Source organism: Sus scrofa, chromosome 4 (genome assembly GCF_054392235.1).
Source record: "Sus scrofa isolate SSC_HxYL_T2T_F1_AM1 chromosome 4, Sscrofa_HxYL_maternal_Yorkshire_Landrace_v2.0, whole genome shotgun sequence".
Classification (NCBI taxonomy): domain Eukaryota; kingdom Metazoa; phylum Chordata; class Mammalia; order Artiodactyla; family Suidae; genus Sus; species Sus scrofa.
The window spans coordinates 30190905-30217477 of NC_139386.1; the positions used below are offsets into that span (position 1 = coordinate 30190905).

Here is a 26573-nt window from a genome sequence, read left to right on the forward strand (position 1 = left end):
ACCCAAGCTTTGTTTTCACTTAAACTTTCTTATGAGGAGATTCAGCAAAATCTGGTTTATGGATTTGTAAAGATGTTTGTTCAGAGAGAAGTCTGGAATGGCCTTTTAATGAGACACTTAAGAAACTATATTAACTCCTTCTTGCCATGAGGATACCATTTAATGGCCTCCAGCAATAACACTTATCAGCAGTACTTTTGCATATAAAGCCCAGTCAAGCTTGGATTTCTAAATAGTACCCTAGTGGCCTAACTTTATAGAAGGTAGTGACTAATGCCCTGGAGACAACTTGTCTTTGTATTGAAAACAATTAACACTGTAAACAGAGCTTCCTATTGACAGGTAGTTCAGTCTGAGTACCATACCTTCTGGGAGTTCTTTGTTTCTGGAAAGAAATTAAGAGCACATTTTCAACTGCATTTTTTAACATCTTCACATTAAAAGGAGAAAATATATAAGGAATTTAAGATGCTGAAATAAATCATTCTTTTGATCTTTCTTCAGCTGTCTTAGCAGTTAGAGCTGATGTACAATTGAATTGTGTATGAAAGCACCTTTGGAAAGCCATAGTTTAGCAACCCTGACTTCTTACTGTTTTCTTTTATCATTTTATGGAAAGAGATGAAACTCATAGAGTATATGGATCGTGCCTGGTTTTAATTGTGTTTCAGCTATAAAAGTCAACACTTCCTAAGAGCATTATTAGACAAAACAAAGTATCAGAGACAATTATTTTATTAACTTGGAAGAATGCAAGCCAAAACTGAATGTTTCTGCAGGTTTTGGCAAAAACTAATAAAAATTAGTCTTTCTTCTTTGTGCTTTTTTTAAAAGCAAAATATGGCTTTTAAGGCCTATTTTAAGCCAGCATTAGTTTAGGATAAATTCCAGTGTCTTCTGCTTTTATTAAAGAGCTAAAGAAGAAATAAAATTGATTAACAATCTTTCTGAATTATGATATCAAAATATTTCATATGATTATGATTGGCATAACTAAAAGTTATTTTTCATGAATGGATATCCATTAATTTATTTATAAAAAAGAATAAAGTATTTTTATTGCTATTTTTTTTATTCAGGAAGTACTTGCTACTTTTTCAATATTAGAACTGAATTTTGTATAAAATTTTATTTTTATTCTTTTGAATGTTGCAGGATATTTGGAATAAAATATAAACCTATGGTAAGCTGTTATGTGTACAATAATGCTAAAACTTTTTTTGTCTGTCCATTGGCCATCTCTGTTATTTCAGGCATATATATGAAATTTTTTTTCAAGGACAGTCCTGTAATACATAATCAACACTTACCGCCTAATTTGGAGCTCAATATAAAGATGAGGGTTTATTCTGATCTCTTCCCTGTTTACCCCTTAGATAATTTGATCTGGTTCATTTCTTTTTTATCATTTGTATTCAGAAGAGCTATTCTGCATCATAATCCGTTTCTCCATCTTTGGTACACAGCAGACTCACCTGTGGAACCATTTAAATGTACAGATCTCTAAGTCCACCCCAGACGTAGTGAGTCAGAACTTCCATTCATGAACCAAGCCATCTACATTTTTAAAAAGTTCCACAGTTGTTTCTGATATGCACTGCAAGTTGAAAGCAAGTGTCAGAATTATCAATTTATTAGCATGGGTTTAAAACCTCAAAAACTGCCTCATTTGTAGATCCTAAAACCTATAAGATGTAGCAAGAAAAGAATTTTTAAAAATAGGACCAAGGCAGAGTTGAAGAATACAGCTTCTCTTTAGCATTAGGAAAGCAGAAGCAAGAGTAAGAAAGTAATCTTTACTTTGGTTTCTGTCACAGTTTAGCCCTAATTGCAACCAGTGGGTTTAAAATCCTTATTTAACAATTAACTCCTGGATTGAAATGACTACTCATTTGTAGAAACCAGTAGTCAACTTGTCATAAGAATACATTCATTCCTAACATCTGAAAGCCTTTTAAAGAATTTTTTCAGGATCTCCTTATTAATTTTCAGACTAAGACCAGACCCTGGATTATTTGTGTTCCATTCCTCATACTGAATAGAAAGGAACCTGCTTAACCTCATATAGCTCACAGTCTTTTGGGAAAGGGGCAAGTCAACAGAAAATTACTATGTATTTTATAGTTATATATATTATATATATATATAGTATACATATATAGTGATATATCCTCTAATTATAATAATGACGACTAGGTTTTTAAGTGCGTCTCATGTATCAGTTCTGAGATAAATGCTTTAGGTATATTATCTCTCTTCTTTCTCACAACACTACATATGGAAACAACATTTTAAGTCCTTATTTTGCATATAAGGAAACAGAGGATCAAAAGCAAATATATGGCAGAGCAAGGCTTCAAATTGGAGCAGATACAGGGAGTAGCAATCATTTAATCAAAGCCAAGTCTTTATACCTAGGCATAAGATTTGTAGTCAGCCTGATAGATGATCTGATAGAAAGTTTACTGATGTGGGAACCCATTTCCCCTTTTTTCATGAATTTTTCATCTTTATGATGAAATCGTCATTTCTGCATTACTGCACTTAGAAGGTTTCCTCCTACATGTCTTTCTCTTAAGTCATTTCGATTTCTTGTAAGCCAAATGTTTTGCTCCCACAATAGAGCATATTTAGACAGTTTCTCAGGAAGGTGCATGAAATAAAATTTTGGTTTATCAAACCAAATTTCTTTGCTTTCTTTCCATTTGCTTCTTCCTCTGTTTTCAGTCACAAAAAGCAAACTATTTAGAAACGGTTGTTAATCTCCACGTAGAGGGAGGTACAAGCCTGCGTGCCAAGATGGGGATGGAGACTCTTGTAGGAATGACACAACCGCTTCTCCTTTTCTGAGGCTAGCTGGAGATCACTGCACTTTTCCCCAGGGAAGGAAAGTTTTTATCCATGCAATGCTTTCAACAGCATAGAAATATTTGACCTAAAATTTAACACTTCATCATTCCCACCCTCCTTATTCATATTTAGTATAATTACTGAATCTCTTCTAACTGACAACACAAAAGAGGGGATCCTCAAGCGGCTATAGGGAGAGTTTTGACATGTCTGAGCTGAGAAGAAATGCAAGGAGAATCCCAGCAGTCTTCTTTTCTTCCCAGCAGCTGCTGCAACTGAGAATGTGCTAATTCTTTGACTTTCGGTATCCTGTAACTTTCTGTTTTGCTTATTCATTGGAAAAGGTAAGCTTCACTCTTCTCCCTGGTATAGCACTGGCTGCTATGAGAATATGTAAAATTCTTAGCACATCCTAAATTGCTCTAAGATTTCCAGCCACGGTGGAATTTTGCAAAGTGTGACTTGAACATCTTAGAAACAGAGAAGAAAGGGGACATGAGATTATGGACTTCAGTACATCCTATATTTGTACTCTGACCTACAAGTAGACGATCTTTGGGGATGCATATACCCACTGCAATTTGGACAAAAGGAGTTTGGTTAATCAAAAACTAAGTTAAATTGTGGAATATCCTTAAAATGTTCATGTGTACACTGTTCATGTGTACACTATAGTTCAAGTTAAAAAAAAGTGCTCATTTTAACTTGAAATATAAAAAAAAGTACATTCATTTACTCATATTTTTTTTAAATGTAGGGTCAAAGCTTGGAATTCTGAGTCAGTGGTTCTTTCATAAAACTTTTCCATAATCAAATGCATCAAATTTCTAGGTTTTTTTTTTTAACTTAGAGAAAATAATGCATATTCAAAGCAATGTAAATTAAAAATCCTCTGAAGTTTTATTATTTTCCTCAGTCTTTTAAAGTTGCTGCAACTACATATAATTCAAAGGCTTTTTTTTAATTGACTTGCTTTTATACAACAAATCTAAATATCAAAATTAGGTTTTGTAAAAAAACAAAACAAAACAAATCCTCTTTCCCCACGAATATTTAACTTATTTACCTAACATTTTTATCATTGCTAAAACAGAACTGACATAAACAGGTTTGGTACCAATACAACTGGCCTTTGGTAAGTAACTCACTTGGCAGACAATAGTGCAACAACCGTATTTATACTTTTAGTGTACTCTGGGTATCAATATATTTTCAAGGAGGAATGGGGAATACTCATGCCTGTGTTAAGTTGGTTAAAGGAGAACTCAGTTAAGAACATTTCCACTGTAGTTATAATTCTGTAAACTTAATATACATTAAATTTGAAGGTAAACAAATATTTTCCAAATTCTGTCCTATGTATTGATAAAATTAAGATTTCTGTGATTATTTTGGTACTTCCCTCATACTTCTTAATATAGGTAAAATGAAACCTGTGTTAATGAATATGTCAGTGAACAAGAATATGTTTCTTTCTGCAACATCAAAGTGTATCCTAGGATTACTGGAGTATGCCTTCCAAATATGAATGTTCACAAGACCACTGGGAAGTTGGTTTTTTTTTTTTTTCTTTTCTTTTTTTTGTGGGGGGGGGCACCGACATGGCATATGGAGGTTCCCAGGCTAGGGGTCAAAATGAAGCTGTAGCCGCTGGCCACAGCCACAGCAATGCCAGATCCGAGCAGTGTCTGTGACCTACACCACAAGTCATGGCAATGTCAGATCCCTTAGCACATTGAGAGAGGCCAGGGATCAAATCTCTGTCCTCATGGATACTAGTCAGTTTTGTTCTGCTGAGCCATGATGGAAACTCCCCCAATGGGGAGTTTATTTAGATTCAGACTTACAGACTGGCTTTCAGACCTTTTGATTCAGATTGGAACTAGGAATATTTTTTTCAACTAGTGCTCCAGTGATTATGATTCAGTTGGGCACTTTAAGAGACACTTCCCTGAGACTCAATCAAAAAACAAGAATTATGTTTTAAGATTATTTCTCTGAATGCAGTTGCAGAGTATATGGTCTTCTGTGTTTTCTTCCTTCCTCCCTTTCTTACTTTTTCTTTGAACTTCAATAAGACATATGGAGGTGCCCAGTGTATGCCAGCATTCTACTAGTCTTTGAGGATTCACAAATATAACACAGCATCTGCTCTCAAGGAGCTCATAGTCTGGTCAGTAAAACAAATATGTAGATCAAGAATTACTTTGAATCTCAAGTATTACCAGGGAACACTTTCTGAGGCAATTGTGAATACCCCAAACCTAGAATGCCAGTAGTTTCTTAGGGTTCTTAATTTTCCTATCACTAACAGTGCCAACATTAAGAGTTGGCTTTCTTTTTTTCCCCACAAAGAAAACTATTTTGAACACTTTACAACCATGATTGAGATTGCCCTCAAGAGAAAAAAATAGAACCATATTGAGATTCAGGCACAGAGAGCAGCCTGCTAGGTTCACTCACTAGCTCTTATGTGTCAGTCTTCTTCATCAAAACCCTAATCTATCCAGGTGAATTATTTAAATGACTGAAGTCCTGGATTTACAGATTTGCTTATTAATACTTAAAATTGAGAATGTTAAAGCTAGAGAAGTTAAGGGCCTAGTGATCTGTTCGTTAGTACCTAAGTATAATTTGACTTGTGAATAATGATAACAATAATATTATTAAATAACTTGTCTGAGTCTGCCCTGATGATATTCATTGAAAAATGTTTAAATTATGTTCAAAATATTCCACTGACTAGTATTTTAGAAATATTTTCAAAAGTAATCTGTGATAGAGAAGCATTTACTGGCCAAACCTATTAACCAGATTGATTTAATTCAAAAACATCCCATCTACACAGGTTTGGATATCAGATTTTACTGTATTAAGAATTAGACGTGAGACTCAGTGGAAGAAAACATAGTGGAAAAGTGTTGAGTGAGTTATTGAAGAAATTGTAAAAATGTGAAAGAGCCATCTTCACTTTTAAAAATGTTTTATTATTGCTTAGGACATGGTTTAATACTAAGCATGAAAAGAGTGTCTCTCTAAATTAACAACTGAATCTCTGTCTTCTTTCACAGGGTTTTGGAAATCCCTCTGGTGAATATTGGCTGGGGAATGAGTTTATTTTTGCCATAACCAGTCAGAGGCAGTACACACTGAGAATCGAGTTAATGGACTGGGAAGGAAACCGAGCCTATTCACAATACGACAGATTCCACATAGGAAATGAGAAGCAAAATTACAGGTAAGTCCTTCTTTGGTGTAGTGTTTAACTACCTGGAACCTATCCCTTTAAGAGTTTTAATGGGAAAGTATGAAAAAAAAATGATGAAAGTCATCCTTCAAAATGAAAATCAGGTTGTCTAGGCCTATGACAAAGAAATAGACAAATATCTATAAAAAGACTTAAGCTTTAAATTTCCATTTTCACAAACGGATTACTTTTATGTTGGATCAAATTCTAGAGGATAGGGAATTAAATCAAACACAGAATTAATGTTCTTTTTGTTATTTTTATTGTTTCTGTTATCGTTATAAGGGTGTGGTGAATTTATACATACAAAACTGATAACAGAGAATTGACTCAAACTCGGGGGCTTGAAATAAATACTTTCTTCTGTCAATAGGTTATTTTACTCTTACTTTCCTATTATTTTTATGTTATCTCGAAGGTGACGAAAGAGAAGTAAAAATTGTATGTTTTAATGATATATGTAAAAAATGAGGTGAGGCATAATTCAGAATTTTTGGCCAATAATGTGAAAAATAAAAATAAATCAAAGTAATGGCATAACATATACAATAAATCATTGCAGATATAAAAAATAGACAAACTATATACCGAATTTTTACTGTCTGTGATTATTTTTCAATGAGCAGATTGTACACTAGAAAAAAATGGCTAAGCAAGTAATGCAGCATGGTAAATTCATTTCGCAAACACTTAAATTAATTACTTCTGTGTTCCAAGACCTCCACTAGGTACTGGCAGTTTTGCAGACAGTGATGAGATAGCTAGTCTCCCAGACCTCACAGTCCAGCTTTGTTACAAACTAAGTCACTAAACAACTGCTTGGCCTTCCTTGAGAACAGGAAGTATATTTCAGTTACTTTTATATCATTACCCATAAATGCTGTACTTGGCACATAGAAAGTCCTTAATAATTGTGTGTAAGTTTTGTAAATTATTTAAACAGTACATTAGGGTTATAGTGATTTCAAACTCTTGGTATTGTGGCTACTCTACATTAGTCTTGGAAACACGATTGTGTGCATTAAAGTGTAGGCACATTGCTTCAAGCAAAATGCAATGATAGTGACCAAATCCTTATTTTTTTTTTTTTCCAACCTGTGTGGCCATCTCCAATAGTTCAACTATTTCTGCTGCTTATTTGTCTTTTTGAGACAGACCATTTTTTAGGAATTTAAATCTACAACTTTTTATGAACACTTTATTTTAATGGATTATGTATGGGATCCTTGGAAACATAATCATCATTTTCTTAGCAAATAATGATGATGTCACCACAACAGAGGATGAGAAATAGATCTAAAGAGTTGATTGTCTTGTTGGGGGAGTGAGGGTGTACATAATGGCAACTCAAGAAACCAAAAAAGAGACATTTATAAAATGCAGTGGAGTGTAAGAAGAAATGTTTCCAAGGAGGTCAATATTTTGAGAGTTTTATAACAAGAAAAAACACTGTAAAACATCAGGGGTACTCTTATGTAAATGTTTTGAGCTGAAACTTGAAACTATATGAAACTTGGCTAATGTCAGAGAGCTTGACAATAGGACTAGCAAATAATTGGTCTAGTCTTTTTCTAGGCTCCTGAAGAATTTGCTTTGGTTTTTTTCCAAAACGTCTCTCAGTTCTTGTGTTTGTTTGTGTGTATGTGTGTGTGCATGCCTGTGCGTGTTTATAAGGCTGGAGTGGTACTAAAGGTACAAAGAGTGGGCAGGCTTAAGAGAGTTGGAGGCATCCGAAGTATGCTTCAGGGTGCATGGTATGAATGTCTCTGGCATCTGCATGAGGAGCATCCACTGATCTCCTCTTTGAACATCTACTGTCTTCACTGAGCATTTTTTGTTCCTGGAACATTTTTGTTATTCTGATTTTAACCCAAGTGATGCAGATCTTTGATCAAAAAGTATGTCACTACAGCTAAAGTGAGGCTTACACTCAGGTCGCTCCATTTTTCTCTCAAAAAAATTGTGAACCTTGAGAATCAGAATTGTAAATCCAGAAAGAACTTAATAGTTTAATTCCAGATCTCTGGTTTTAAAGAAAAGAAAGCTGAGGTCTAGAAATATGCAGTGTTTTTGCCGAAGGTATGAGAAAGACTTAAATATAGGACGTTTGAATCCTTCCTAGTTTGGTGTGGTTTCCACTCTGTGATGCTACTGTAATAAAGCTGGTGACTCTGGCCCTCTTTCCTGCCAAGACCCAGTAGAAAATAGCTCTGTAATCATCACCTTCTCATGCAATTAAATATTAAGATTCATGTTGGCATCAGATGAGAAATTACAACTCATTAAAACATAATGCCTGTTCTGGTGAAAGCTTAGTTAAAATAAGCACCCTATAAACTGGTGTTAGTCACTCTTTCAAAGAAAATCAAAAAGAAGCTTGGAAAGAGAAGCTACACTGTGTGACTTCCCTCTCCACTGTATCATCACTCATTGGGCCTAGCACCAATTCTCCAGGCCAGTAACACCACGTGTGGCCTCAACTTAGGACTCCAGATGTTCAGCTTTGCATTTCTCTGCTTGTCCTCCACTCTTTTCTCTATCTTCTGAGTTAGGATGCCTCCTTGTGATAAATTATTAAAGGAATAAACACTTGTATAGTTTTGTATAATTTATGAAGTGAATTTAATACTGTAAACATTTAATCCTTATGGTGACTTTTGAGCAAGGTACTATTAGACACAGTTTGAAGGTAAAGAAGCTTTGATGAGGCTTTGGTCAATTGACCTCTTCACATTCAACTAAAATCAAGTTCCAAGTAAAATCAGTTGTAATTATGTAATTATATAATTCAGGGTAGGTTTTTGTTTTCTATTTTTTCCTCATTCAAATTAAATCCAGAAGTTGAGTTTCTTTATCTTAATAGAAATTATATTTTGAAAACTCATGTAACAGCTATGGTCATAAAGTGTAAACCAAACATTTGTAAATACATCTTTCTCATGCTATGAACACATTGATTAAAAGTGAGTTATGTGAATGGATTGATGAGCTTACAAATGTACAAGTAATACACATGTTTTCCTTTTATCCTCCAAGGAAAATCCAAATACTTTCTCAGATAGAAAGTAAAATCTATAGAACCCAGGAGAATATAAATAAGAAAAAAACAATAATGTGAGAGTGTTATGATAAACACTTCATGTGAAATAACACACAATCAGTATGAAACTGTTAAATACTTCCTCTAGAGAGGTGGTATTATCCAGAACCTTGTCATCTAACACCCAGACTATTATACAGCCTTCCTGCCTCCAGTCTTGATGCTCTCAAATATATCTCCTATGCTATTATTGGGATGCTTTTTTCGAAAGACAATCTGAGTTGGTCTCTGCCATCCTTCACATATTTCAACAGTGTTCAAATGTCTACAGGTTAAAGTGTGCCACTTCAAACTCTTCATGACTCAGCCTACCAACTTATTCAACTATTACATACTCTCTCCCCAGTCTCACCAACCAGTTACCCCCTTGTTATAATTATGATCCAGAAATGACTTGCAATGTACCTTAACTATCTACAGCTTTATTTATGCTATATTCTTACCCTGTACACATAAACCTAACTTTGGATACATCTAAGTCTTTTAAGATTTCCCTTTATTCCAGGAATCTTCCCTGATACCTAGTGTAGTATATGCTATGATGTGCTTACCTATAGCCCCCACTTCAGAACTGAAGCATTCCTTCTCCTGCCTCCTGAGAGTGTTGCTGGCTAACAACTCATAGCCAAGGTCCCTGGCCTGGGTGTACCTATGGCTAAAGCAAGTCATATCACTCAAAGTCATTGTTCTTTCCTACAGACAGATTGCATCCAGTGACTGATCAGTATAGGAGTATATGAAGGGCCATTTGCCCTAATTCAGAACAATTCTGAAGGTCCAGAATTTCACTTGAAATTTAGCTGAAATGTTCACTGATTCTGCATGTGAGCCCACTTTTTCCCTCTGCTCAGTACTGCTTTCTTCACTCTGATACGGAAATCAATCCTAAGACTTTTAACCTATAAATCTTACCACCCTTGCTCCCAGAGAAGTTAATCACCCTTGTTCTCAGGTAAATTTGGATGCTTTATGGCCCCATAGATCTATAACAGTCTGTGGATAACTATCCATTATGTAATTATAAGTCATTAACAAATATTTGTTAAATAACTGCATGTATGAGCTTTCCCACTAATTCCTAAGCTTCTAAGAGTATAGAAATCATTTTTATCAAAATCAAGATACATACCTAAGCTAGTCAAATCATTACTAATAGTTAGTGGTTAGTATTTGATGAATATATACTATTCACCATTCATTTTTGTGTTAATGAGAAAACTGAGTTGTGGCACAAAGTCACAGGTACTAGTATGAGGAGAAGATTTGAAGTTATGAGCTTTGGTCTCATAACTGCCCACCATATGGCCATCTCCCAATAAAGGGAAATCCATTGGTTAATTTCTGGAGTTAAATACACTCAGAGCACATATTCTAAGGTAAAATATGTTTCTTTTAATCCCATTTCTGTCTTTAATAATATGAATGTCTGTGACACATTAGCTTATCTCTCCACTTCTCAATTTTCTGTCCTGTAAATTATTTACAAAGCCCCTCTCAGCTCGAGACTTTCTTTATGTATACCTTTCTCTCCGCCCCCCTTTCAATTCTTTGATAAATGATAAAATTTTGATGTCTGTAAAAAATACTTCAGTAAGAACTTCCATCAGTTTGGGGCTTACAGTGTGACCTTTTACTTCTTATTGAAACTTTTCTGGTCTTTGCTGATTCTAATACTTGGAGTTAAAAAACAAATACATAATCACCACAACAATAAATGCTTAAAAGAATGAAAGTTTAATTGTGGGTTTGGGTAGGTACTGTGATCTATTAGAAAGAGCTCTGGAATGGGAATCAGAAGATATGGAAGCTATTAAATAGCAAAGTCTAGGTTCACTATCAATAAAGCCAACTTGGTTGTATCAGTCAATGTTCAGTCAAAGAAACAAAAAGCCATGACAATATTATGGAAATAAGGAACTTGGTATTGAAATTACATCTTAGACAAATGCAAAACAAGTTGGGCGAGTGAAGCTCTGGAAAATGAAGGTGGATAATCAGAGGAAGGGTCACTAACATGTATACCTGTAGTCCAGTGTGGTGATGGATAAGCTGGAGCTAGTGGGGAAATTCGAGAAATCAGGCACATTCAGCTACCAAAGTGACCACAGCAGAGGAGATTTAAGGAAAGCTGTAGCTATGGTACCTAGGGTTATGCAGTCAAGCATCTGGTGATGAGTCTGGACAAACTGCCATCATGGGGGAGGCAAGCTGGATGCAGAGTAGAAGAGAGGACAGGTTTCATACCCCTGACCCTGAATATCACTGTATCTGAAGATAATCTGAGAACTAGACCAGTGCTTCACTACCAGCTTCCAAATCTCATATGAAGTCCTCTGTGGGTCAACTCTAACTTGGAACTATACAACGAAGATTCTGAGAAACATCGTTCTCAGATTAACCTAGTTTACAGTAGCACAGTTTAGCTATATCTTGAACAAATCACCTAATACTTTTATATCTCAACTTTCTCATCTTTAAGTGGGAATAATGTCTTCTCTCCTGTAATTCTCACCACTTTGTTATATGGATCCAACAGAAAGAATATACAAACTACTTTGTACTGGACAAACTTAAATGCCATACAACTATGAAGGGTATCTTTTATTGTTTAATTCGGTATTTATCACACCCAAGAAATGTATTATTTATTCAATAAAAAATTGTATTTCTGTATTAAAATCCAATGCCCACCCCATTGTCCCAGAAATATCTTTTCTGATTGTTATTTATCTATTTACTTATTTGGATTCAGGACCCAGTTCAGATTTACTCATTGAATCTGGGATCTCCTTAGTCACTTTTCACATAGAGCAGTCTACCACACACTCACCATTACTATTTTTTAAAAATCCAGGTCAGTTTTTCTCAGAAATTTCTCTTCGTTAATTTATCTGATTATCTCTACCTGATGAGGTTCAAATTAAATCTTTTTGACAAGAATACTAGATAAACAATATTATATACTTCCCATTTTATAGCATCTGAAGCCATAAAAAGTCACTTTGTCCCATTATTGGTTGAATTAAATTTAAAGTTTTATGAGATTTTTTTACAATGGAATATGTAGTCGCAAAGAAAATTCTTACAAAATATCAATTTATATATACACCACATAAAACTGGTTTATGTTGGTTGAAGTGATTGTAGGGACTTAACTGCAATATCCCTTTGGCTTTCCATCTGCTAGTGCCTCAGACATTTGTACAGTACATTGTATTATATTATTATGACTGAAAAAGTAATGATAATTTTTTTTTTTAATTTTCCCACTGTACAGCAAGGGGATCAAGTTATCCTTACATGTATACATTACGATTACATTTTTTTTCCCCACCCTTTGTTCTGTTGCAACATGAGTATCTAGACAAAGTTCTCAATGCTATTCAGCAGGATCTCCTTGTAAATCTATTCTAAGTTGTGTCTGATAAGCCCAAGCTCCCGATCCCTCCCACTCTCTCCCCCTCCCATCAGGCAGCCACAAGTCTTTTCTCCAAGTCCATGATTTTCTTTTCTGTGGAGATGTTCATTTGTGCTGGATATTAGATTCCAGTTATAAGTGATACCACATGTCTTTCTCTTTCTGGCTCATTTCACTCAGGATGAGATTCTCTAGCTCCATCCATGTTGCTGCAAATGGCATTATGTCATTCTTTTTTACAGCTGAGTAGTATTCCATTGTGTATATATACCACCTCTTCCGAATCCAACCCTCTGTCGATGGACATTTGGGTTGTTTCCATGTCCTGGCTATTGTGAATAGTGCTGCAATGAACATGCGGGTGCATGTGTCTCTTTTAAGTAGAGCTTTGTCCGGATAGATGCCCAAGAGTGGGATTGCGGGGTCATATGGAAGTTCTATGTATAGATTTCTAAGGTATCTCCAAACTGTTCTCCATAGTGGCTGTACCAGTTGACATTCCCACCAACAGTGCAGGAGGGTTCCCTTTTCTCCACAGCCCCTCCAGCACTTGTTATTTGTGGATTTATGAATGATGGCCATTCTGACTGGTGTGAGGTGGTATCTCATGGTAGTTTTGATTTGCATTTCTCTTATAATCAGGGATGATGAGCATTTTTTCATGTGTTTGTTGGCCATCTGTATATCTTCTTTGGAGAAATGTCTATTCAGGTCTTTTGCCCATTTTTCCATTGATTGATTGGCTTTTTTGCTGTTGGGTTGTATAAGTTGTTTATATATTCTAGAGATTAAGCCCTTGTCGGTTGCATCATTTGAAACCATTTTCTCCCATTCTGTAAGTTGTCTTTTTGTTTTGTTTTTGGTTGTAATGATAAATTTTGCATGTGATTTTAACAAGTGATTTTGCATGTTAAATGCAAATGGTCATAATTTGTTCCTTGAAGTTAATTCCTTTATCTTTTTATAGTAACCCAATTAATAAATCCTTTATCACAGATAGAATAATGACAAGCTTAAAGATAGTGCTTCTTCGAACAGTAAGAAAATTTGTATTAACAAAGTCTGAATGATAATGTTTAACCATTTAGTTTAGGTTAAATGATACGTTTTAGATTATAATCTTACCATAATATTTATAATGCACAATTTGGGAATATCCTTCCAATTTTTTTATCTCCCTATTATTTGTTGAAAATGAATGATACTTTCAAAGTAGAACTGACTATGGCTGTGTTAAACCTTGTTCTGGAAGAGATCCACATGGAGCAATGTTTAAACAAAATTACCAGAGTCACAACTTGAAAATAATTTGGCCGTTAAACATCTTTTTACACAAAGTTTATTTGGGGCCAAGGTCTTTATTGGGAAGCAGTTTTTATAATGGGTAAAATATTATATTGAGAATAAAGAGATATGAACTCTAGATTTGGATCTCTAGTTACTTTTCTGAATGACCTTGGACAAGTGCTCACTTTTCCAAGCCTTAGTTCCTCAGAAGTAAAATGAAGAGGTAAGGATGAAGTCTTTCCAGTTCCAAAATCCTGTCTTTTTTTTTTTTTTTTTTTTCAATCATTAAAGTATTCCCATGCTATGTATGTATTTCAAGGACAAAACAAATTAGTATGGATTGAAAAGAATTCTCTCAAGCCTCCCTTGTAAATTTAAGCCCTGCATTTTCGTAAGTTTTGCAAAACTTGTTTCACTCTTTTTAGTGAATGTTTTCCATTTCTCTGATCATCTGGACTGCCTGGTCCTGTCTGGAACCAGTAGCAGATGTGTTGAACTACTAAGAGGAAATTTATTTTTTACAGCAGTTCTGGACTGATCAAAGTGGAAAAATATATACAGGGCATCTCCTAGCAGTTTCTGCCCTCTACAGTTCTCAGCCTAGATATCAAACCTAAGGCTTTAAGTAGTTTTAATTGTATTTCCAAATAATTTCTCCAACTTGCAAGATGTATAACTTTTAATTAGACTATGATTTTTTTGTGTAGTTAATACTTCCTAAAACAGAGAAGGAATTATTTTAATCAAAAAAAAAAAAATTGTATTCTGTACTCCTCGACGGAGATGTAATATTCAAGGGGCAAAAGGCATGGAGTTAACAAAATCACTTTGTACCTTCTTTAGTTCTTATAACACTCAGGAAATCTTTTGACTTTAATGCAGATTAATGTCAGTCTCTAAATACTTAGATTTTTCTAAGATGACAAAAACAAATGTCCTGCTTAGGCCTGAGAATTCCCAAAGGATTCCTGCTCCAGAAGGAGCATTCTGGGACTCAGACAACTGCTCTCCTAGAAACTTAATAGGTTGGCAAAAACCAGCTAACAGTGCCTCCAGGAAATAATCCAGGAAGATGATCCCTCTGCTGAGGGTCCTCCTAAATATTGGCCACCACTGAAAAGAAGAAGGCTTCATCTTCAATGAAGAATATATTTATTTTCTATTATGTGCTATTCTAGGATAAAATATCCAGAGAAATTTCAGTACAGTCATGCATGTGTGTGTTTACACATGTCTATACTCGTGTGCAACAGGGCTAGGGCAAGGAGTAGATAGTAGATAAACAGACAATGAACATAGTGACTTCAGGAAAAGACACAAAAATAAGTCCTTTGTGGGGTTGGAAAGGCCTCCAAAGGGTAACCTAAGTTGATATAACAATCGCAAATTAGTATTAGCTAGAGAATTAGTTCAAGTTGGAGGTAGAAGAGGGAATATCATATGTGAAAACTCATAAGTGAGACCCAGCATGTCTTGTTAGGCGAACTACGAGTAATTAGGTATTGCTTAAGCATAGAGTATAAACAAGTAGTGACCAAGTATGATGCTAAGAATGAAAAGGAGAGCCAGGCAACTAGTAATATGTGGGAGACTTGGGACTGGCAACTAATGATAACGTCTAAGAACAGCACATTTGCATGATTTTTTCTCAATGTTCTTACATCCCAATCAGGTTTGGGGTTGTTTTTTTTTTTTGGTTTTTGGTTTTTGTTTTTTGGCTACACCCAAGTTAGGGATAAAACGCACACCACAGCAGCAACCCAAGCCAAGATGCTGCAGTGACAATTTTGGATCCTTAATTGCTGTGCCACAAAATAACTCCTCAACAGTTTTTTCACTTAATGTTTTGATTACTCTGTTCAATAAATATGAGCAATAACAATGTGCAAGATCTTGTGGGTGAGACAAATTCTTATCCTTCAAGAGCTTTATTGCTTTCCTGACTTGATTTTCTTTATCCTTTAAGTCCTAGCTCAGACTATAGAGCTTTGCTTTTTTAGATTGGGCAGGGAGTCCCTTCTAGGTGCTTTCCCTGTGCTCTATACATATCTTTATCAGAGTCCTTATCACCGGGGGTTGTAGTGGACTATTCCCTGTTATTAGTCTGCCACCTCTAGCAGGGCAAAGACCTCTCCACAATGCTTGGCATGTACCTGGAAAGGAAGCACTTTCTAATAAATATATGAAGGACACATCAACAAAGATATATTTTTGTTCATTCAGCAAACACAGCTGATTATTGTATGGCAATCATTGATCTAGATGCTGGAAATTCAGAGACCAGCAAGTCAAAATTCCTGTCCTCAGAGGTTTACGGCATAGAATGGCAGCATATGACAGTTTCCATATAAGATTTTTAATAAAATGCTGTCTCCTTTAGTTTCTTGGATTGTTCCTTGGATGACATTCATTTCCCTAATCTATTCAGCCTCAGGCTCTTCTGTTTATTTTCTTTACCTGCAAAAGTTATGCTAGAACTTCTATATTGCATAATGCCAAGCAAATGAGATAAAATGTTAATAAAGTGAACATACAGCATACTTTATCCTCTAGGACAGCCAATCCTGGAAAAGAATGCTGTGTTGCTGTCACCCCTAAGTGTGGGTTACAAAGACTAGGTACTCTGCCTGCAGTTTTGATAGCTGCCACCAGTGCAATAAACTTTAATTTTTATCAAAGTGAATAACTGAAAGCTTATCAAAAAGTACAGTATTTAGGAGTTCCCGTCGTGGCGCAGTGGTTAACGAATCCGACTAGGAACCATGAGGTCACGGGTTCGGTCCCTGCCCTTGCTCAGTGGGTTAACGATCCGGCGTTGCCGTGAGCGGTGGTGTAGGTTGCAGACGCGGCTCGGATCCCGCGTTGCAGTGGCTCTGGTGTAGGCCGGTGGCTACAGCTCCGATTCAACCCCTAGCCTGGGAACCTCCATATGCCGCGGAAGTGGCCCAAGAGATAGCAACAACAACAACAACAAAAGACAAAAAAAAAAAAAAAAAGAAAAAAAAAAGTACAGTATTTAATTTAGTTAATTATATTTTTGAGTAAAAAAATTTAAATATGAAAATTACGGTATAAAAATATTGATTACCCTGTAACTTATACAATGCTTTTTCTCTCAAGGTGATTTATTTTTTTCAAGAGCCTTTACTCATTTCAAATATAAGCAATTACAAAACCATTTTTATTTTATTTTATTTTTTATTTTTTTATTTTCATTTTTTGTCTTTTTAGGGCCGCACCTGTGCCGTATGGCACTTCCCAGGCTAGGGGTCGAATATGAGCTGTAGCTGCCAGCCTGCACCACAGCCACGGTAACATGGGATCTGAGCCGTGTCTGTGACCTGCATCACAGCTCAAGGCAATGCCAGATCCCTGACCCACTGGGTCCAGGGATTGAACCCGCATTCTCATGGATACAAATCAGATTCATTTCCACTGTGCCACAAGGGGAACACTGCAAAGCCATTTTATTACCTTTTTTTTAACTTTATAATGATTTTTTTCCCATTATAGTCGGTTTACAGTGTTCTGTCAATTTTCCACTGTACAGCAAGGTGACCCAGTCACATATACATGTCCACATTCTTTTTTCTCACATTATCATGCTCCATCATAAGTGACGAGATATAGTTCCCAATACTATACAGCAGAATATCATTGCTTATCCATTCCATTTTAAATAGTTATGCCAGATACCAATAAATATGAACATTAAATGCCAACTACAAATCCTGTGCTGATAGCAGCATCATAACATTCAACTTTAATTCATGTGTGTGTGTGTGTGTGTGTGTGTGTGTGTGATTATATATATATATTTTGTTGCTGTTCTTTTTAGAACCACACCCACAGCACATGGAAGTTCCCAGGCTAGGGGTCAAATCAGATCTACAGCTGCTGGCCACAGCCACAGCTACAGCAATGTGGGATCCAAGCCACATCTGTGACCTACACCACAGATCGCAGCATGTTGGATCCCCACCCACTGAGCAAGCCCAGGGATCGAACGCGCATCCTCATGGATACTAGTCAGATTTATTTCCTCTGGACCACAATAGAAACTCCTTTAATTAATATTACTTGAGTATTTACTCCATGACAAATAATTACAAAATGCTTAGATATGTCTCTTTCAATGGTAACATTACAAATGCCAACATTATGCTGTTCTTCTCATTCTCTATTGAAATAATCAAAAGTGCTATGTTATTACCTGCCTCAGAAGTGCATCTAAACATCTGGATAAAGAGTAATTTTAGTCTTATTACTTTTTAGACTGTAAATGGAAAACACTGCCTTTCCCTCACGTGTGCTTATGATCAATTCTAGAGAGAATTTTCTGGATTTGCTAATCAAATGTCATTATATAAATAATTGGAGGTCACATTATTTTTAAATAATTATTTTAATGAACTATCCTTTAAAATAACATGTGTTAGAGATCAGGAGTTCCCGTCATGGCACAGCGAAAACAAATCTGAGTAGGAACCATGAGGTTACGGTTCGATCCCTAGCCTTGCTCAGTGGGTTAAGGATCCAGCGTTGCTGTGAGCTGTGGTGTAGGTCGCAAATGCAGCTCAGATCTAGCGTTGCTGTGGCTCTGGAGTGGGCCGGCAGTTGTAGCTCTAACTGGACCCCCAGCCTTCCCCCTCCATATGCCATGGGTGTGGCCCTAAAAAGACAAAGAAACAAAAAAATTTATTTAAGTTTAAAAAAATAACATGTGTTAGAGATCAAATGAATAGATTATACCTATTTATAACCTGATTTTTAAAGTATAGCTAGCATTCTTAGTAGAATAATTCTATATGAATATTGTGTTCTTCCTTAACACCCCCTAACCTAGACCATATGCTGATAATTAGGGACATTAATTCAAAACTTTGGGCTTGTTAATAAATAGTAACTATTACATATGTAATTTCCAATATTCATAATTATTTTATTTCTCTCTTAACTGGATATATTTTGCTTTAATTTACATAACTTCACTAAAAGTATTACCTTAAAAGTTGTTGTAAGTCTTTTGAAACCAGCGTCTGCATTCATTCATTTATTTAGTCAACTAGCCAATCAGCCAGCTAACAGTTATCTTGTTGCCGCTATTTCCTTGGTACTATTCAGTTATTTCCAAACTTGAGTGTGCATATAATCAACTAAGGTGTTTGTTTAAAGTGTAGTTTTCTGAATCCCACATTCAGAGATTCTGTTTCTAGGATAGAACCTAGATATCTCAGGCCTACCAGGTAGACCCAGTGATGCTGATGCAGAGGTAACACATTAATGATACTAAAAGGAAATACTAAGCCTGCTGGTCTTGTGGGGCTAATAGTTGAAGAGAAGGAAGAAAACGTGATAGTTGCCTTAAAACACAAGTTTTGGAGTTTCCGTCGTGGCGCAGCAGAAACGAATCCGACTAGGAACCATGAGGTTTCGGGTTCGATCCCTGGCCTAACTCAGTGGGTTAAGGATCTGGCGTTGCCGTGAGCTGGGGTATAGGTCGCAGACGTGGCTCAGATCCCACGTTGCTATGGCTCCAGTGTAGGCCAGCAGCTGTAGCTCCGATTAGACCCCTCACCTGGGAACCTCCATATGCCACGGGTGCGGCCCTCAAAAGACAAAAAGACAAAATATATATATATGTTAAGTTTCAGCTACAGTATGTTTTAGCATGTCTGTTTGGTTTTTTTGTTTTGTACTATTTTGAGTTTTGATCAAGGAATCATAGACCTTTTAAAAAGTTTGCTGGAGCTATGGATCTTCTCCCCAGAATAAATGAACAACAAAATGTTTCTTACACTTAATGTGTGAGTCAGCTCACAGTAAAAACCCTTAGGATTAGGCTAGTGTTGGGCACTAAGGAAAAGTGGTTAGTTTGGCTAGGGTTGAGGATGCATAGGCGTACGTTGGAAGAGATTGAAGGGAACCAGGAGAGTCTTATGGAGAAAATTCTTAGGTATTTTTGTGAAGTATGAGGAAGTATTCATGAGGCACTTCTGGAAGATGGTGACAGAAGAAGCAAAGTGTGGAGATTCCATCCAGGAGGAGCAATGTGGGCAAAGACCCAGAAGTGAGAGAGAGCCTGTATCTTATATGTAGAGACCCTCTCTGATACAGAAAATGGCTGTATTACATGATAAGGAATTTGGGCTCTATCTTACACTAATTGTGGAGAAAAATAAGTACACTGATGATTTTGGTTAACAGAAGAATCTGCTTATGTATGCTGAAGCCTTATTTGCAAAACTTATAGCAACACATTGTCCAAGTACAACAAAAGAAAGTATTTCCTCTTTGCAAAAAAACCTCAGACGGTGCCTCTCAGTGGTTTTCAACGTTCTACACATCCTTTCCTCTTCCTCTGTCTTTCCGTAGGGGATGCTGAAAAAAGAGTTTCTTGCTGCTCTTTAAAGGAAATAAAAATGAGAACAAATCCACCTCCCTTGAATTTGTTTATACTGAAAAAAAAAAAATGACCAATTTGAATCACAAATTTTACAAGGTCTTGACTTAATTTTTGGTAACAACAACAACGACAAAAGCCCATAAACTCTCTGAGATGGCTGTTGGCCTGGTCTTTTAGGCACCAGGAGAGGTCTGGTCAGTGAGCCACTCACTTAGAACTGAATCTATCAACCACATAGGATGCCAAGGGAATTGAAATAAGTTTAAGGGTCTGTTTGTATTCTTTATGGGGGTCTTAGTGCCATGTAAATCATTTTGCACTCTTTTTTATGTATTCTTAGAAAAGTAGAGGAATACTCAAAGATCTTTATTTTTATTTAGAACTAAAAACAGAGAATCACTGTAGTGTGTACTTCTGAACTTCGGGAAGTATGGTTTCATTGCCACAAATTTCATGAAAATGGTTTTGTTTTTATTTAATGTACAGAATTGAGTGTACTTTCTCAGGACTATGCAAAAGCCCTCAGACGTAACAGTGTGAGTTCGCTATTTTGTTTTTTTGGAGGAAGAATTTACAATGAATTTTGAGCAAATGCAACCTTCTTGTCTCTGAGAAACACGAAGAACTATATTTTACTGAGGTTTTGAAGCAAGAGTCACTGTTAACAGTTTGATGTTTCAGGATTTTGAGAAGACCTGGTGGTTGATAAACTCATTCTCATCAAAGTTCTACTTTATGTTAATATTTGTAAGTCAGAGAAGGGACATTAAAACTTATTGTCAAAACTTAAATAGACAAAAAATTAGTGTACAATTCAAGCATGTGTAATGAAAGTTAATGTTATATAAAACACTCATAACAGAACCATAGAATAAATGAAACTAGATTTTCTAAAGTTTCTTATTATTTGGGCTGAGGTTTTCTGTAATTCTGAAAATGTATCTTTCTTAATCACAGTACAGATTCCCATGACCCTTGCTATCTCAAGCATTTTTCACACTTGCACATCTTCCACTAAACATGTTTAAAGATATCAAATTACATATCTACGACAGGGCATCTGAGGTTCAAGAAGCAAATATGATGTGTTATATCATATATAAATAATGGTTAGATTAACCCATTATACAAAGTCTAATGATTCTCCAATTACTCAAATACATTTCAGAATAAATGAACCCAATTAAGGAAACTTAGAGGAAATAGAGATGAGAATTAAAGGATAGATTGGTATGGGTGATATTTTCAGGGATTTTTTTCCCAAGCATCAGTGGGTAAAGAAAGGAAAAAATATACGTGTTGGATTTGACTAATAAAGCGTCCCATTATATGTCAAGAAAAACATAGGAATCTCAAAAGATTTGAATTTGCATTTATTCAAGAACAAGCATTTGAATTAAAGTATTGTTATTCAGGAATCTGGGTTCAAAATAATGTAGACCTTAAATTAGGTAGTCAGCAAAGCAACTCAGGTTTCTTGTTCTTTGTATTTAGCGTCCTACTTGTTCTCTATAAAAATAAAAGGATCTTTCAAAGGAAATGGGGCCTATTTAAGAAAGTTTGTCTTTTTCATTTTTTATTTTTCCAGCTTATTGCCTACATACATTAGCTGCAGGTCTCTCTCACTATTTTCATCACTCTGAGTATGCTTATGTATGTCTATTAATGTTATATACATTTATGCTTGTTTAATTTAGACATTGAAATAACTATTGTTTACTGAGCTTCTGTGTAGTTTATAGGTACTGGTTAGAGAAGTTTGGTTTCTTTGTTTAATTTTTTATTAATATTCATAAGTACTCTACATGTGACAGTCTTTTCAAGGTCTTTATGTATTCATTTAATTGTCACAACACTATCAGAAGGACATTTCTGCATAGTTTATAGGTACTGGTTAGGGAAGGGAAGTTTGGTTTCTTTGTTTAATTTTTTATTAATATTCATAAGTACATGTGACTCTGCATGTGACAGTTTTCAAGGGCTTAAAGTGTATTCATTTAATTGTCAAAACACTATTTGAAGGACATTACTATTATTAGAGCCGTTTTAGAGATGAGGCAGCTGAGGATTAGAAAGGGTAAAAGCTAGATTGCAAACCCGGACAGTTAAGTTCCAAACTCTGTTCTATTATGCTCTCTCTTGAGTTCTATACACACATGTATGCAAATATACATGACACAATCCTACTCTTTAGAAAGTAATGTTTTATATGTTTATTTTTGTGGGGAGATAAAGGAAAGAAGGAAACATTTTAGTTAATGACTTTGTCTGTTATTTTCTTCATTCAAACTTTGTACCAAGCCACCTCTATCTTATTAGTCTTTATGTCTCTCTAAATATCTCTCAATCTATACCAAATCTTTAATTGTTGATGAGTCAAACTATATGTTATTGGATCTTTTAATCTCCTTACTCACATTCTCTTTTCTTTTGAAACTTCTTTTGCACCTTTCCTTCTACTTAGAAATTTATTTCTATGAATCTAGATCATTGTCATACAACTCTCTGTCATAGACTTATGTTCACTCATTTTTTTATAGATTCACCAACTTTGCTTCATATATTTTCCAATCATTTTCTCACATACTCATTGACAGTCTCTTGCAAATAAATACATAATGTGTTCACCTATGGGCAGTGGAGTAACAGAATGTATCTCCAGCACATGAAAAATAGTGTTGCATGTTATGATACAGATTTAATACAGCCTCCAGATTCAACAGTAGAAAACAAACCCTCTATCCTCTAACAAATAGGATGGAACCTTTGAAACATCTTTGAAATGAATGCTCAGGTTCTGGAGGAAATTATGCAGTAGAATGGACATGTGTATAGATATAGGTCCCTTCATAAAAGTTGATGGTCTCATTTCTCATATGGACTCTAGTATTTGCTTTAATAGATTATTCCATGAGCTATTTCTTTAGATGCCTGCTGGCAGCCACAAACTAATTCCATTCTTAATATAACAGTGTCCCAATATGATTCGAGCTGACCATTAGATCATTAATATTGGACAAATTTCAAATCAGGAAAAAAATGCTCATGGGGCTTGAATTATAAAACATAATTGTATTATTGGAGTTAAAATGTTACTACATATAAATAATCTCTTGAGATGAGAAAAACTTAAATTCTAAAAAATTTGAACTCAGTTCATAATCAACTCAATAAATGTTTATTGAATGCCTGTTATGTATATCATGTATGGAGTTTACAAAGATGGCAAAGACATGAATGCTTCTCATCAAATGCTTAGAGTCTGGCGAGGAAGAAAAAGCACATATATAAAGTAAATTACTATGATAGGCAAATGAGATATGCCACAGGATAAGCACTTTATCTGTGCAGTGACAATTTAGAGGAGAAAGAAGAGAGACGTCTTCCTGCAATTTTGTCTTGAAGGATGGTTGATTTTGGACTTGAAGAAAGTGTTCAGTTCAGTAAAGTTCTGATCATTTATAAGCCCAGGATACACTTGAACAATCCTGTCTTAAAGAGAACAAAATATTTTTCTTAAAGATACTATTTTGAAAGACAATTAGAAAACATTGTTTAACTATAGATAATTTTACTATATTAGGAAAAGCTAATCTGAGGCTCAAATATTCCCTTGTTCTAAGATAAATTTAGGTTCTTGCCTTTATCTCAAGGCATCCAGCCTTAATAATTTCCACTGTAGAACTCTATATATTTAACAAAAAGGTCATTCTATGAAAATAAATAATTTCCAACTTCAAATACTAATTTAAAAAAAGAAATAAAAATTCATCTTAAATGCTTAGCATCTAAATGACTTCGTTGTCTGCCTTTTCACTTGATGTTCCCAACACATTCAAATGACTGACAAATCCTCTTTATTTATTTACTTTTGATCTTAGATAACCTCAAATTTCAATTGTGCTGTGAGTTTCACAGCTCTTATTATTGAGAATATCCTCCTCATCCCTCTCCAAAAGTCACTGTCTTCCACAGCCTCCAAAGCCAATCTCTTCCACTAAACTTTTTTTTTTTTGCTTTTTTTAGGGCCATGCCTGCTGCATATAGACGTTCCCAGGCTAGGGACTGAATCAGAGCTCTAGCTTCCAGCCTACACCACAGCAATGCCAGATCCGAGCCACGGCTGCAACCTACACCACAACTCATGGCAATGCCAGATCCTTAACACGCTAGAGCAAGGCCAGGCCTCAAACCCGCATCCTCATGGGTCCTAGTTGGGTTTGTAACCTGCTGAGCCCCAACAGGAACTCCCACTAAGCTTTTTAGTAACTGAGCATCTCCTGACTTTTTCCCTTTCCCTTTCCCCTACAATACTAATTATTTGCATACTTCTCAATGACGTCTTCATTACACCAAACAAATGCCTAATCTTGCTAGACGTCTATAGTAAGGCAAACATTGTTTATTCTACGTTTAGATTGACAAGAGAAAAATTGTCTTTACTTTCAGTGAAAGATGCCATCTACATCATTTAAACTCAGTGCTAAAAGACATGCTCTAATATCACTCTTGGCTGGTGCCCACCCCTTTCAATAGAGTGCGGGCAGAGAAGGGAGGGTGGTTAAAGCAGAGACAGCCCTGCAACAACAACCAGATGACACACAACAGTATTGGGAAACTCTGTCAGATTGAGTCATTGCTATCAGGCTCTGAAAGAGAACCATGGGGGTCATTTTGCATTTTCTTCAAGTGATTATGAAAAAGACAAACTAGTTCCATATGGTGGTGGGGAGAGAGCTCAGAACCAAAATAAAAATACGCTAAGCCTGTCAGTACATAATACCTTAAAGTTCAGATATCTAAGAGTCTGTCTTCTGCTTAAAAGAGCTGAGCTTGAGCTTCAATTTGTCATAAACATAGCTCCCACTGCCTTGGATAATGAAGGAAACCCCCAATCCCTAAATACAGTGAAGATGTGAAAGTGTGAGAAATACGGCACTCTTTTAAATAGATAAAATTAGCAAGAAACTGGATGCATGGGATCGGGCTGCCTAAAATAAAATTGTAGAATCACTTACATGATACATAAGTACATTTTGAAACCTGTTTTTCCATGATAGAATTTACTGTTGTCCTGCATTCATTAAAAAATATTACTTCGTCTTTCTAGTTATCGAAATTTCTGTAAGTGAAAGAAAATAATTGTATTTTCATTAAGAATAACTAGAAAGTCATGATAAATTTTAGTGTGAATCTGTTTCATTTTCCCTCCAGATGCTAATTCAAAATATTAAAATGCTAACATTCTTTATAGCCACTGATCAGTTGGTACTCATAAATGTTTGTCCCCCTTAATTAAGAAAAATGGGTCTAAAAGGATAAATATCATGATTTTATTTTGTGGCTGCCTTCTGGGTCACATCTAATAGTGTTCTTAAGAGTTTTTGTGGTGTATTATTTTGTGGTTGATTGTTGTTGTTTTGGCATCTTTCATATTTATGTTCCTAAGCCAAATATTTTGCTCTGGAATAACATTTGGGTTTTATCTCCTAACACATCATCCTTCATGCAAGCCACATCTATAATGGCTGAACACAAGAAAAAAATGTCTAAGATTTTCATAGTGTTATTTTGGAGGAAGCATTTTCTCCAGTGACTTACATTTTAAATCCTTTTCTCCATAGTCAGATGCAAAAATGACTTTTGCCCTTCTGTATATTGATTTTTGCAATGTTCCATTAGCAGAATAGAGAAAGTCATGGATAGTTAACTATATATAAATATCTTAGAAATTAACCAGAGCTACTAATGTAAAGAACCACAAAGATATTGTGTTTGAGCCTCAATTCAAATAAGTTTTCTTGGAGTCCCCGTTGTGGCTCAGTGGTTAACGAATCCGACTAGGAACCATGAGTTTTGCAAGTTCGATCCCTGACCTTGCTCAGTGGGTTAAGGATCCGGCATTGCTGTGAGCTCTGCTGTAGGTTGCAGACACGGCTCAGATCCCGCATTGCTATGGTTCTGTCATAGGCTGGCAGCTAGAGCTCCAATTTGACCCCTAGCCTGGGAACCTCCATGTGCGCCGAGAGCGGCCCAAGAAAATGGTAAAAAGACCAAAAAAAAATTAAAAATTAAAAAAATAATGTTTTCTTATCTAATTAGAAAAAATTCTTGACATTTGTGAATAACAAGCCCTTAGTTTGCACCTATCAAATAATCAGCTATGGTTGTAGGCTTTGGATCAATAATTGCTGTTCAATAATAAATAGCTGCTAAGGAAGATTGAGCCCCATAACTGTGCAAGAGGACCAATCCTTGACTACAT

The 26573-nt window shown here is 35.6% G+C and overlaps 1 protein-coding gene across 9 annotated transcripts in view; it reads left to right on the forward strand.

The window, feature by feature from the left end:
- Window positions 1-26573, forward strand: part of ANGPT1 (angiopoietin 1) — a 301007-nt gene that overhangs the window by 235541 nt on the left and 38893 nt on the right. For 6 of the 9 annotated variants that reach the window (XM_021088684.2, XM_021088685.2, XM_021088686.2 and 3 more), the window contains 1 exon segment: window positions 5922-6088. In XM_021088684.2, coding sequence (XP_020944343.1) covers window positions 5922-6088 — 167 coding nt within the window. 9 annotated transcript variants of the gene reach the window in all.